The sequence below is a fragment of the Idiotropiscis lumnitzeri genome, chromosome 3 (genome assembly GCF_059441095.1).
Source record: "Idiotropiscis lumnitzeri isolate Australia: NSW breed Sydney's pygmy pipehorse chromosome 3, RoL_Ilum_1.0, whole genome shotgun sequence".
NCBI classification, from domain to species: domain Eukaryota; kingdom Metazoa; phylum Chordata; class Actinopteri; order Syngnathiformes; family Syngnathidae; genus Idiotropiscis; species Idiotropiscis lumnitzeri.
In genome coordinates this window covers 24,526,886-24,541,658 of record NC_142393.1, presented here as the reverse complement: position 1 = coordinate 24,541,658, position 14,773 = coordinate 24,526,886, and the positions used below count along the sequence as shown (strand labels likewise).

Below are 14,773 nucleotides of genomic sequence, written 5' to 3'. Positions count from 1 at the left end.
ACCAATTAGGAGATTCGCGTTAAACCAAACAATATTTTCATGGTTGAACAACAGTGATAAGTGCAATATAGTGTGAAGTCTCAAAAGCTTATACTGGTTGCAGGTTGTCCATAGATCAAATTGCTCAAGGTGTGGTTGTGAGTCACCAACTGTCAATTTTTGCGAGGGTCCAGTCCAAGTTGGGTTGGCCTTTTTTTCCCCACCACGGACCACTTCGTACAACTCCAGAACTTTTGTTTACCGGTGTCTGGGGGCCGCTGGCCGTATTGTGTGACGAGTGGGCCTCCTAGGTGTAGAATTACTAATTTCGCTGCCTCGTGTATTTAATTTTTGCATAATGCTACCGAGACACTTAACATCTTGACATGAGTCAATTGCATTTTTTTTCTCGTCAGTGCGGCCCGGTCCAAAGTGGCCCGCGGACCGATATTGGTGGCCACGGCAAAATAACCACTGCCTAAAAAGTAAATCTTTACTAATTTCCTTTGCTTGGGAGTCAGGACAAAAGGAAGAAAGGAAAATACACCAGAAAAAAACACACGTTTCATGTAATCAAATGGCATGATATTCAAGTGTTCGGCTACTTTGGGCCCACGCTGTGTAACCAAACGCTAGTATGGGTTGTATGCTGCTAGGTAGCCGAAGACGCATTGTTTACGTAAACTGCGTCACTTCCGGCTAGCAGACCCGGTGGAAGGAAGCTCGCTGTTCGGCTAAGTTAGCACTAGCAGCACCACCGCCGAGGCAGCTCGCCTCCGCTCTTGATGTGACGGCGGATACGGTTGGCTAAATAAAAAATAATAATAAAGCCAGACCGGCTTCATATTGACAGGACGGCCTGTTTTGGAGTGTCAGCAGCGAAAGACGACGACGACAAAAAGCGAGGCCGCCTCTCCCCGCCTGCTGCTGCCACAAGCACTACAAGTACTACAAGTCGAACAGGGACGCCGGCTAACTACTGCTGTAGCAAATTGACATCCGAGCATCTCCACAAAAAGGCTGCCCACTTACTGCACGAATTGTCCGGGGAGGGGGGGCTCCAAACACAACAACAGCTGGACGATCCATGATGTCCGCCGCCAGCATTGACCCGCAGGTTAGCAGCAAGAATATATTCATGCAAGCATGTTACAGATGTACGCATCTCCCACTGAGAGGCCAGCTAACTGTAAGGCTAAATAACTGCTTGTAATCGAGGCCTGCTGTCTGGCATCGTTGGAATCACGGCTGTTTGTTAAAATTGTTAATCCTATAATTATTTCAGAAACCCACGTACAATGCTGACAGGTTTGCACGATCATGTGATGCTTCATTCACTTTGCTCTCTTCCTCCTCACATGCATCTATCATCTCTTCTCCTCAGATCCCAAAAGGACAAGATACCAATAAAGGTAAGAAAGAAATTACCCCTGTCCTCATGTAATGATGCACCACTCAAGCTGAAAATGCCACTAGTACTTTATATCTGAGCTAAATACAAAGGGCCTTGGCACACCTGTTTATCACGGGGGAAACAGTCCAAACCTACACACACTCGGTGAAAATCCAAAGGGTAATGTATGATGAGTTTAAAATGACATTAAAGCGTTTTCGGATCATACTTCGTGGCATATTTTTGGTTTGACTAATCGTGAAATTAATTTGCGTACAGTGGATCCTTAGGTTATAATGATCTTTGCCAGTGACGTGCATGGCTCAATTTCAGGTTGTGAGGGAGCATGTGTTTTTGCGTTCACGTTTTAATAAATCAATAGCAGCAATGTAATTAGAATACCAAGCTTATAATTGAACGCTTAGGAGGCGGTGCAAATTGAGAGTTGACCAGATTGCCAAGAAACGCAATGCAAGCGTATTGCATCAGATACCACAAAAATGTCGAACTGATGGTTGATGAATGTCGTTCTATGTGAATGTCTCTTCAACTCCGAGCCCCATCAACATATGAAAATGTTCCTCACAGGTGAAGAAAAAAGTCCAATGGCACAGATCCTTTTATTCAACACTTAGTAAAATATGTTGACGTTTAATCTTGTAGGGACACTTATTCTGTTGGGCAGCTGAAGAGCGTATAAGGGTGTGCACCTGTCCCGTCAGCACAAATCAGCCAAGTCGACCGGTGGCAACTGTGAAATGACTCAAAAACAAATTTTCACCTTCGTGGGGCACTAGACCTTAGTACAGCCTCCGGTGTTCAAAGTAGGAAAGAAAAAAGATTTTTAGAATGCACCTACTGACAGATTTCGAGGTCGCTCCACCGAGAGAAAGTACATTTCATGAAGGTTCATTCGTGAGACCTGCACAGGCCAAAAATTGTGCAGCAACACTTTTTTTCCTGGGAGAATTTTCCCCTATATGAACATATCCCCTCAATAGTTTTTTGTCTTCCAAGTGAGATATTATCTGCTTTGCATATTTCTGATGTTTTTTTTATCACAGAAGTTGTTTTATTGCAGGCTTTCCAGTTTCAGTACAGAATGGCTCCCTTCACCAGAAGGACACGGTCCACGATAATGACTTCGAGCCCTATCTCACTGGCCAGTCCAACCAGGTGGGTCGCCTGCATTGCGTTATTTTCTTTTTGCAATATTACAGCTGTGTTCACACTTATAGTTTGGGACTCTGGTATAGACCACTGGTAAAGATTTTTTTTTTTTGTGGCAGGGGTTCAAGAAAATTTGCCTTTTTGTAAATAAAGAAAACACAAACAGGTGAGATAATACTACTGAAAGGCCCAAATTCTTCCCTGAGAAAAATAATTATTGAGTTCAATCGTGACTACTGTTGTACAACCAAAACTGTTCAAATTACCGTTTTTTTTTTTTTTAAATCTTGATCGGTAGGGTCTGTCACAGACAAACAGTCTTTTAAGATTTAAAAAATCCTGATGTGTTTACCAGGCCTTATCCGAGTAATGACTTGACTCCACTTGCTTGATTTTTGACACACTAACTAGAAACTTTACAGTTAAGTCTCAAGTGTACTTTTTACTTGAACATACAGTATAAGACTTCCTCGCACTTCTGATATTTTTCAAATTTGCATATGTCACATGGGCATTCTTATCGGGTTGTGACTTCATTTTTGTAACTGTGGTCCATACCAGAAGACTGAACTGAGTGTGAACACCCTAAAAGCGCCATATTTGCTCCATCTTGTTGTTTCTGACTTGTGATTTTGTTACTGTTTGTAGAATAACAGCTATCAGTCCATGACGGACCCTTACCTGTCCAGCTACTATGCCCCCTCCATTGGGTTCCCCTACCCCCTCAGTGAGGCTCCATGGTCCACAGGTGGCGACCCACCTATCCCCTACCTGACGCCCTATGCGCCCCTCAGCAACGGGGACCACCACTTCATGCACGACACAGTATTTGGCCAGCCGGGGGGGCTCAGCAGCAGCATTTATCCGCACAGGTTTAACTTTTTCCCTGAGAACCCAGCGTTTTCTGCCTGGGGCACCAGCGGCTCTCAGGGCCAGCAGACCCAAAGCTCAGCCTACGGTGGAAGCTACAGCTACCCACCCAGCTCCTTAGGAGGCACTTTAGTCCCGGATGGCCAGACGGGTTTCCATAGTGACACCCTTAGCAAGGCCCCGGGTATGAACAACCTGGAGCAGGGCATGCTGAGCCTTAAAATTGGCGGCGATGTTACAGCCGGGGGCTCTGGTGTGAAGACCGCCGGTTCAGTGATCGGTGGCGGTGTTGCTGTCACTACTGGCAACGGGGGAACAGTGGGGATGCCTACCCCAAAACCGACGTCGTGGGCCGCCATTGCGAGTAAACCCGCCAAGCTGCAGCAACAAAAGACCAAAAACAAGCTTGGCGTGCCCATCGTCGGCGGCCCGCTTCCCCCCGCACCCGTCAAACACAACATGGTGGACATTGACACGTGGGATAATAAAGTGGCCGCCTCAAAGATGGCTGCTCCTTTGCAGCACCACCACCAACAGCAACACCAGCTTCATTCTCACCCCGGCGGCCTCCTGCCCCCCCTGCAGCAGTCGCTCCAGTCAGCCCAGTCTCTGGTCCAGCAGATGACCATGCCGGGTCCTCCGCCTCCCCCACTGCAGTCCTACCAGAACCACAACTCGGCTCCGGCGCCGCAGACCCGCTGGGTAGCCCCTCGCAATCGCAACTTGTGCTATGGTGGTGGGAGCTTGGACAGTAGCGGCTCGTCTAATGGCGGCGGAGTCGGCAATGGCTGTGGCGGCGGCTGCGGGGGAGCTGAGCTGGGCTCTGAGTCGCACCCGGTCCTGGAGAAGCTGCGCGCGGCCCACAGTTACAACCCAAAGGAGTTTGAGTGGAACCTGAAAAACGGCCGCGTGTTTATCATCAAGAGCTACTCGGAAGACGACATCCATCGCTCCATCAAGTACTCCATCTGGTGCAGCACGGAGCACGGCAACAAACGCTTGGACTCGGCCTTCAGGATCATGAACTCCAAAGGTCCCGTGTACTTGTTGTTCAGCGTCAACGGCAGCGGCCACTTCTGCGGCGTGGCGGAAATGCGCTCGCCCGTGGACTATGGCACCAGTGCTGGCGTTTGGGCGCAGGACAAGTGGAAGGGCAAATTTGATGTGAACTGGTTGTTTGTTAAGGACGTGCCTAATAGCCAGCTACGTCACATCCGTCTGGAGAACAACGACAACAAGCCGGTGACCAACTCGCGTGACACTCAAGAGGTTCCTCTGGAGAAGGCCAAGCAGGTGCTCAAGATCATCGCCACCTACAAACACACCACCTCCATCTTTGATGACTTTTCCCACTATGAGAGGAAGCAGGAGGAGGACGAGGTGGTGAAAAAGGTCAGTGTTGCATCTGCTGTATCCCAAGTCATCCATTTCTGTCCCACCTAAAACACCAACAAAAATGCTTGTCATGTGTTGGCAGAAAAACAGCATACAAGTAGAGCTGATTGTCAAGAACTATTATAAAATAATATATATAAAATGTCTTAATTACTCTGACGTACCTTTTCCAGCTAGCGATAGCCATCAAATTACTTCTCAAAGACAGTTTTAATAGATGTGGCTATGTCTATATGAACACAAAAACCTGATCGGAATACTAATTTATTCAATACAATACAACTGTATTTATAGAGTGTATTTCACAACAGCGTTCACACCCCATTTGGAATATCCTGACCCAATCAAGCCCATTCTGATCTAGATTTTATTCTGAACGAGATGGGTGCTTTATGTCCATTGTTAATGCGATCAGTGTGATGGAAAACTCTTATTCCAAAATTTCAGAACAATCTGTTTTTATTGCGCAATGGAGCTGCCAGGATTAGTTGACTAACCACGACGACGATCCAAATTGTTGACAATTAATTGAAGTAATAGAGTGGTTTTCTATATTTCTATATATATATCTATATTTATTTATTTGGCGCATTGCGTTTCTCTTGAAAGAGCCTCGTCTTGCGCTTTTTCCCCTCTGGCTGGTTGCCGTTCTAGGGCGCACAGGCGACATAATCTTAATCCGGGTCACCTGCAATGAAAACAGAAGCATTATGGGTACGAAGTTTCATGGCTACCGGGTTGTAGCAACAGAGTCCTAAAGTTACAGCACATTTCAACCGCACGTAGTTAAAATGTGAACCTCACGTTCATGCCAGCACGACGGGGAGTCTCGATAATCAAGAAGGGAAGCACGTTGTGGTTAATGCCTTTTTTTTTCATTTCTGACACATTCAGTCGTGTATAGAAGATAGCTGTGTGTGTTTGATGTCACTTTGTAACACTCACACTAACACAATGTCCTTTATGGTACGTTAACATATCGTAGCGTCTACTATGGATTAGGGAGGCCAACTCGTGTTTGTTAACAACCAAAACAGTGTGTGTTTGTCTGTGTTTGGCATCAAAGGAGGAAGCTCTCACATGCTCTCTCTTGCAAAATGAGTGATGCGTTCTTGAACTGCGAAATATCAGTACTCAAACTAACAGAACATATTTGCCACAAGCCCTCATTGGCATCACATAAATATAAAATGCATTATTAAATTTGTTGCATTATACTGTTATGTGGCTAAAAAAATGTTCCTCCTACTATTATTCACATGTTTTTTGTTTGTTTGTACCATATGCATTGATTTTGTAAATTAATTTACTACTATTAAATTATGCATGCTAGTGAACAATAGCAAAACGTTTTAGATATTGGTAAAAATGAAAAGAAAATTTGAAACCAATGCAAGTGTTTATTTTAGTTTTCTTTATGTTGAAAAAAATCCACGAAAAAGTGAAGCGCAAAATCACGAGGGAATACTGTATACGCGTTTGTTATTCCCGGAAGCTAGTAGAGTAGTAGCGTGAGCGAAGCTTGCCTTGTCTTAAAAATCATTTTTATTGTACTACTATTTGGTCATTTTAAGCATGTCAAAATTTGTTCCGATCGAAAATGTGATGCATGAACACGCACATCTTAATCAGATCAATATTTTTAGTGTCCATGAAAATAGTGCATCTGATCATAATTCTAATCCAAATTGATTATATTAAAGAAATATTGTATCAACATAGCCAATGACTCAGCACACTTTGATGCTGACATCCTCGCATAGTTGCCATTCCTATTAATCACTTTAGAACAAACCAGGCTTGCTCAGGTGTGTTGTTTTAGCCAGAAAAAAACGATACTGTGGTCCTGACGTTACGTCGTCTCATGGATCAATATCTATGGGAAGAGATTTGATTGACTGAATTTGTATGAGCATATATAATGTTGAAATAACATAATTGATGTTTAGAAGTATTGTACTGTTTATTGCAGAGGTATTCAATTAAAAGTCACAGAGGTCCACGACTAAAATTTCTTCCAATTAAAAGGTCCGAACCAAAGTCCAACTTCCCTTAATGTCTAGCCTATGTTTACATTTTTAGTTTCAATATTTCATCATTTTCAACAGGGCGCACTTATATACTAAATATTTAGCAATGTTCACATTAAACACCTTTGCCAGTCAAACAAATATAAGGCGTGTATTTCACAGTCAAGAAAATGTGGCTCCAGGAACTTAAGTTTGCCACTTCCAGAAAAAAAACTGTCAAATATCTCCTGCAGAAATATATCAAGTGCTAAGCATTGAGTTAACATCCTTTACCTTTTTTTTTCTGAAATCAAAGAGTTATCAGCCTAAAAAAAATGGAAAGCCTAATAAACCAGTAAACCAGGTCAACATGTTCGGTACACAATCAATAAAAATGGCTGTCCTCATGAAAAACTAAATCAAAATGAGCTTTGACTCCACCTTTTCTTTCTTTTCTTAATGAGAAAAATGAGTTTGTGACTGCCCTGCCAGTGACTTAAATCTGGGTTGGAACGGAGTCAGGGCCATTGGGATTTGGTAGATTATTTCACACATCTGGCCTTTGTGTTTTCCTTTAAATAATGTTTGTGCAACCACATTTAAGCACTCCTTCACAACTTCCCCATCACTTGAACGTTTTTTTATGTTTCCCCAAAAGCCATGATACTTTTACTGAATATTCGTTGGCATATGCCGCTGGGCTGTAAACGAAAATGTAAACATCTGTTATACTGCACTCAAAGTTCGATGTTTTTGCATGCGCTCACCTCAAACTTCAGCGGATAACTTTGCAAAAAAGGGCGGTGCTTTGTTTCGTAGTGGCGCTTCGCAATGTTGCGACGGTTTCGGAGCATATGATGCACACTGGTTTTGAATTGGCTGCAGCCAGAACAAAACTAAATTTCTCCGTCCATTCATTTAAAACAACGCGCATCGACCTTGCTAACTTTTTAGCAAGGCATACTGTCAGCAGCACTCTTTTCCGGTCTGCTGCGCAATTGGCAGTGGATCGTGAACAAAAGATTTGATTGGCTCAAATCAGTGACACCTTTTCCGTATTAACTAGAATTGCAGCGCCAACGTTTGCGAATGCGCCCTGAAAAAAATTCATCGTAGAGCGGTCATGGGTCCGGTCCGAACCATCGCGCGGTCCGGACTCGGACCGCGGTCCGCCATTTGGTGATGCCTGGTTTATTGATTCAATAAAAAAAAAAGGGCGAGGAGTTTGTCTAAAATCTCACTAATGTGTTCGGATAAGAACATAGTGTGCTGCTATGCAGTTAAAATTTAAGCATAAGATGTTATCTAAAAATGAAAACCAGTTGGTTGTTCAGTAAAGGGACGCTTTATTGACGATAACATGTAAATATGACATCAGTACTAAAATGCACCGCCCCCCATAAGACTCTGTAGTGATTTAAGTTTTTTTTTTTGATGAGATTCACGTCAAATTGACACGCCCCCTTTTGGAGCTTGGCTTGTTATTTTTTCTTTGTTTCAGCCTTCTACATCACAGCAGGAAGGCAAGCGAATTATTATTGCTTGCTTTGTCAGTCCCGCGGACGATCGCCACCAAAATGCAAATGCACATTATTACGCTTGTCCACTTCAACCTGTGAAAGTATAAAAGCGTTCTGCACAATAGTTTGGATTTATTGCCATCCAACGTGAGATAATGTGATTACCTCCACAAAATCCAAAATATCTTGCCAATCGATTCTCTACTTATACAGGTGGAAGTGGACAAGAGCATGAATGCGAACACAAATCCCGACTTAAACCCCGGTTATTTTTGGGCTATTTAGCTATGCTTAAGTATTGTCAACCCTCAGGAGGCCAACACACGGCTGACAGCGACTAGCAGGCCGGCATGAGTCTTTGTGGTCATAGGTAGAGATGTCCATATGAATTTTTGTGCCAATTGATCATCGTTTTTTTTTCTTAACTCCTCACGATAACTTGAGCACGGCCAGCTTGAGCACTGAACTGCTATCAGCAAAAAGGAGCAAGAAGCAAGATGTCTCCCGTCTCCACTGATGAATACCACAAACTCCTTGAGAAGGTGGCAGCCGTGGTGACAAAAAGGCGCTGTAAAAGGTGAAACGGAAATTATGAAATGGAACCACGTTACAGATGTCACCAAACTGTGGACAGAAGCAATCAAACAGAGAGCAAATTCCATCCAGCAACCCTCCTAGGAATTTGCTGAGATCGAAGCCAAAAGTGAGTGAGGGGGGTTTTGCCCAACAGTCAGCCCTGATTGTCAACAAATAAATGAGGAAACCCGTCTGCTCTCGCAAAGGGTCACATCAACACCAAGGTATCAGTCTTGGAAAACACAAACTCTACAAAAAATGCTATCTCTTTATTTATTGATTTTTAGTAGACCCCCTGCCACTTCCGTCGGATAATGTCGCTGTCAAGGCGGCTGGAAAGTGTCTGTGCTTCTCATTTCAATAATTTTGTTGACAATGTTTCCATTTCTTTGGGAACATCGTTATCTTTTCAAACGGAATGGGGTTTATCTTCATAATCAGGGGATCAAATTACTGACTGCTGACATTTTCCAAAGTGTGCGTCACTGGGCGCCACCTTCCAATCACAAAAGCCTTGCTTTTCACAACAACAGATAAGACAAGAGTCTGACTCAACGCCGAAGGCCCAACAAGCACACAATGAAACTCTAAACCCCCACACCCACCTGCCCAAATTCCAGGGCCCCATCCACTTCTTGATACAACCCAAACTTTGGAGTCTTCGTCACTGTGCCAAACACCCCACTGGACTCACCCCTGGACCGTACATTGCTCCCGAATGACGGTGCAACCCTGACCTCTCAAGAACCATTATCTATGAACGACTCCATCCCAGATTTCAATGACGAGATGAACAGTCTTGTCAATATTGGCATTCAACTCCACGCCACTTCCATCGCTCCGAATCCCTGCTCATTTTTCCACCACGCACACCCCAAGATTCACCCAACGGCTGTCTACCAATCGTCTAACTGCACCAAGACTCCGCAAACAGCCACCTACGTGCCGACATCCCTCCTTGCCCATGAAGAAACCAAACTTCAGTCTGGTCTGATATCTTCTGGGTCCTGACCGCGTATCTCCTATCAACAATGTTTGTCCCCAGAATAAGTCAGGACCACATGAACCTAAGGAAGTTTGGTGTATTCTTGTGACGGAAAATCAGAAAAAGAAATGAGAAGAATGAAGTCTAGAACTGCTAACCTAGTGAAGATAGCTTGTCAACCTCTGAACAAGCTAGCGTCTCCAATTATTACTGCAAGTTTAGCTCTGTATCAAACAAAAAATGCATGTACATGGGAGCCAGCTACAATTCCTAGGGCAGTTTCGGATGTACAGTCCAAATATCACTTTCGTTTTTAAAGTAAATAAAAAAATTCTGGTAGTTTTTAATAATAATAATATTCCCTTTAATAGTCCCGCAATGGGGAAATTCGAGATTCGAACCCAGGCCTCCTGGGGAGACTGGGTCCTGAACGCGGCGCCTTAGACCACTCGGCCATCCTGGCAGCCAACATGGTCACTTCTGTTGGTAGCGTACATGTATTCCATTTGCAAGCAAACAAGCTCGCTTACCAGACGGTTGAGTAGAAGCGCTTATGGCTGACAGGGTTATCATTACTTTCTGGACCTGGATTTTCCATCTTTGGATTGCGTATAACAGAAAAAGTGGAACATACGGGGCAAAATGGCTTTAGTGTGAAAAGCTGATTTAGCAAATATGTAGGTCATTCTTATTTATTTTTTGGAGCTGACCAGTGTTATGGATGAGACAACACCAACACGTTTTCATTTCATGTACAAATGTAGCAGTGGCAAAAAAGTCAGAGGAGTTGCTCTCATTTTTTAAATCGTTAAAATTGCATAGGATGACTTTAATTAATTTGAATATCTTTTTTTTTTTTGTAAAAGGTGATTCAAAGACTATAATTAATCTTTTATAGACCGGAAGGCAAATTTATGGAGATATTTGAAGAAATGCTGTCAGTAATCTATACTCACTACGACTATCTGGTCATAACTGGAGACTTGGATTTTCATGTTGACAATACACACACTCACAAATCCTCCAAATCAAATAGCGCCAGAACTTGTGTCAACAAATAGGTGCAATGGATTTCCGTGTTGCTTTAGTGTAAAAGTAAAATCCATCAGATCAAACATTGTCACAAACCAGCAAAATTAGAGGAAAAGACCCATCTGGACTGGTGTGGGCGCAAAGTTCAAAAACCAGCATTGGTGATAAATGGGTCTGTGTTAGTGCCAAAGGCGTTGGTAATTTACACATCTATGAAGGCCTCCGTTAATGCTGATAGGGTACATACACGTTTTGGAGAAAGATGCTGCCATCCAAGCAAAGTCTTTTTCATGGACACCCCTGCTTGTTTTAACAATGCCAAACTGCGTTTTGCATGTGTTACAACAGGTGCAGTGCAGGTCCTATACTGGCCTGACTGGAGGCCAGACCTGGCTCCCATTTGAAAATGTGTGCCGCATTATGTTGCGTAAAATACGGCAACAGACACGCCGGATTGTTGAACACCTGTCCTCAGTTCCCAAATATTTATTGTACGTTTTTACATGAAAAGGTGATGAAACACAGTTGGTAAACATGAGTAATCTCCCATCTTTTTTGGAACGTGGCATAAAATTATAAAATAATGATTATTTGCGAAAATAAATATGAGTTTGAACATTTCATATCTTTTCTTTAAGTTGTAGTCAATTAAATATAGGCTGAACATGATTTGCGAATCATTGTATTTTGATTTTATTTACATTTTACACAATGTCCCAACTTCAAAGAAATTGGGGTTGTACAATCTGCCAAAATGGCCGAGTGGTCTAAGGCGCCGCGTTCAGGACCCAGTCTCCCCAGGAGGCCTGGGTTCGAATCTCGAATTTCCCCATTGTGGGACTAATAAAGGCAATATTAAAAAAAATGGCTCAAGGGATCGTGCTCTTTCCCACCACTGTTGAAATTCACCCAGAAATGCCCACCAATAGATTTAGATGAATTTGAGAGAAATACTATTGCATGCACAGAAGATGGAGAACTTTGAGTTTGGCATGAGCCCGCCCCCAAAAAATGCGAAAAAAAAAATCACTGGTGGTGTTGCAATTATTTTGGTTCAGTGTATTGTTGCAACTGGAACTAATGATTTTAATAGTCATTTAATCTGACAATTTTTTAATCTTATTTAAAAACGTTTTAATTTCCATCACCTTTGTTTAAAATCAGGTATTATTTCAAATAAACATTGCATAAAATGCACAAAAATTTGATTCTGAATCCAAATTGTTGATTTTTTTTTTCTTTTCCTTTTCATTTCAAACGTAAAATCTGTTTTTTAACAATGCTTATTTGGATTCAACACAAAGATAATAGCTCTGCTTTCATGCACTATAGAAGCTTTTTGTTTGTTGTTTTACCATTGAGAGGCTGAAATTCAGAGGGTTTTCAACATTTTAAGTTAAACAATGTTTCTAAATGATTGATTGATTATCAAAATAATTGGTGATTAATTTGACATTTGCTTTGTCATCAATTAATCGGTTTACTGGTGTTCCTCTCGTTTCAACATTGTGTTTGGTACTTAATTTGTAAATCGTCATGGTGGCCTTCTCTCTCTGCTTGCAGGATCGTCAGAAGTAAACAGCGCCCCCTGGTGGAACGCTCCGTGGCAAGTCCTGCTGGGATGGGCACTCAAATGAAATTCCCATTTAACAAAAACAAAAAAAACAAACAAGAAGATACATGGACAAGAAGAATATTGAAGACTTCAGATATTTTCTATTTAATTTTGGCCCACTCTGGCCCTCCCCCTGGACCCCGTATCCAAAACGTTGAACACCATCTTGAGCAAGTGTGAAGGCTTGAAGTTTCTTCAGTGTTGCATACTTTCTGTATTTATTTTTTTTCGGCTTTCCGCTGCTCCGGAACTTGCATCATTTATGGAATAAGTAACACACGTGCACGTCTGGTTTCGAAGATCTCATGACAACACGCTGCTGATATTCAGTGACTGTTCACTTTGTGGTTTGTGTGTTGGACAAATGTGAAGTGCTTGTGTCGGTGAATCTCGCGAGTGAACACTATTGACAAATGTCTGCTTTTTGTGCGTGTGCGTGCGTGGTCACTTGTGTTTAGTATTATAACAAAATATTTTTCTCACGTTTGCGTTAGGAATGTGCGCAGTTGCAAGTCTGCAAAGTTAGGAAATGGTTTGGAAAGATGCGGCTTATATGGAATGGCGCATGGAGGTGGAGAACGTTTGTAAATCTCCAGCGCAGGGCCTTAAAACGTATCTTTTCTGCAGAGCAGATCGGGGTTGATTTCATTCGTGACGGCGTTTCAGGGAATTTGCGCATCTCAAGGTGGTCCCTCTCTTATTCAAAGCTGAACGTAACCGATCGATGTCCCATCTCGGTACCTTTCTTTTTTTGTGTCTTGTCAAATTCTGGAGATGTAGCATGTAATGCTTTTAAAACTCACTTGGTTTTGTTTCTCGTTCTTATTGACTTACTAGTTATTAATATTGGCATCAGTTCCATTGCTGTGACCTTCCACCCCCAACCCCCCGCCCCCCCTCATTGCCATCAGATAATATAAGCTTTAATGTACTGGCATTTGTAACTGCAAACGCCTAAAATGTTTAACTGTAGCATTATACTTAACTGATTTATCGTAATGTATGGAAATCCAGAGGCTAGCCTATATGCTATATGTTTGTGACGTTCTTTTTTCTTTGTCTTTTTTTTTTTTTTTTTTTTTTTAAATAACTTGCTGTGTTGTGTGTGTGAGTGTGGAAGCAAAGAGAGGGAGTATGACTGCGGTGCGACCAGAGCTATATAACAGTATTGGATTATTGAAAAAGTATGCAAAAAAAAAAAGTTTAATGTCACCCCTGAATTAAATGTCATTGTATCAGAGGTCACTATCACATTCTTATATTTGATCATATTCATTATTAAAGATATACCTATCTGGTATGGCTTGCTTTTATTCATAGAGCTACTGCAATTATTTTTGATATTTAGTCTTTTTTTATTTATTTTTTATTCAGTCATTGTCCCCTTTTCTTTTGTAAGGCCAAGACAACAGCACAATAGTTCCACATAAATAACAGTACATTTTAGGGCTATATGACTTCTTTTTTTTTTGGGTAGTTTTTGACAAAAGAGGCTGTGTGAGGAGGCAATCCCAAATTCAAGTTGTAAAAATGGTCCAATAAAGAAAGACCTATTGTTTGCTGTCATATGAATAAGTATTTCTGTATAATAGTGTATTTAAAAAAAAAGTTTTTTCAACCAGAAATCTTTCAAATTGTGTACGTTAAAGTCAACTTTCATGTTGATGTGAAATTTTAATGTGATATTTTTTTCTGATGTGCAAAGTGCTTCTGTAATTAAGATTTGGATGTACGTATATTTAACATTTACATTTTACCTTTAAATTTATGTCTAAGGATTTATACTTAGCATTTAGATTTACCATTTTTATTTAGATACGTATTTAATATTTACATACAGTATGTTTGACATTTAGGTGTAGCCCAATATTTAATATTTGAATTATGTTGACAATTTTTTTCAACACTATTTGAAGCTAAATATGAGAAAATGCGGATATTATTTTCAGAATACAAAGAAGCAGTTGTAGTCCTCCTGTGGCCCAATCCGATTCCTAAATTTTACTTTAAATCCCAGTTTTTGAGCACGCCCATAGAAAATGTCCTCCAGCAGTGGATTGCGCATGCGCTCAACAGATGTACCGTATGAATAGCTTGAATTTGTTTACCCAATCTTCCGCATGCAGGCTGCCCACTGATTCCTCTCTTGGCATTCACCGCGTGCCTTAATCTTTCTCGTGTGCAATCAAGGTCCACCGTGAACACAAGGAGCGGCATCTTTTACGGCTT

General features: G+C 41.9%; 1 protein-coding gene across 1 annotated transcript; it reads left to right on the top strand.

Moving 5' to 3' along the window:
* Positions 1 to 667: 667 nt before the first annotated feature.
* On the top strand, positions 668 to 14,102 carry LOC148340563 (YTH domain-containing family protein 1-like). Its single transcript, XM_088291816.1, has 5 exons — positions 668 to 1,096; positions 1,364 to 1,391; positions 2,454 to 2,548; positions 3,191 to 4,804; positions 12,493 to 14,102. The coding sequence occupies exons 1-5, from the start codon at positions 1,067 to 1,069 to the stop codon at positions 12,505 to 12,507; spliced, it is 1,782 nt and encodes a 593-aa protein (XP_088147942.1). The 5' UTR covers positions 668 to 1,066; the 3' UTR covers positions 12,508 to 14,102.
* Positions 14,103 to 14,773: the final 671 nt, after the last annotated feature.

Coding starts and splice junctions, on each gene's coding strand:
- LOC148340563 (XM_088291816.1), top strand. CDS start 1,067: ATGATGTCCGCCGCCAGCATTGACCCGCAG. Junction 1,392..2,453: donor AGGACAAGATACCAATAAAG/GTAAGAAAGAAA, acceptor GTTTTATTGCAG/GCTTTCCAGTTTCAGTACAG. Junction 2,549..3,190: donor TCACTGGCCAGTCCAACCAG/GTGGGTCGCCTG, acceptor TACTGTTTGTAG/AATAACAGCTATCAGTCCAT.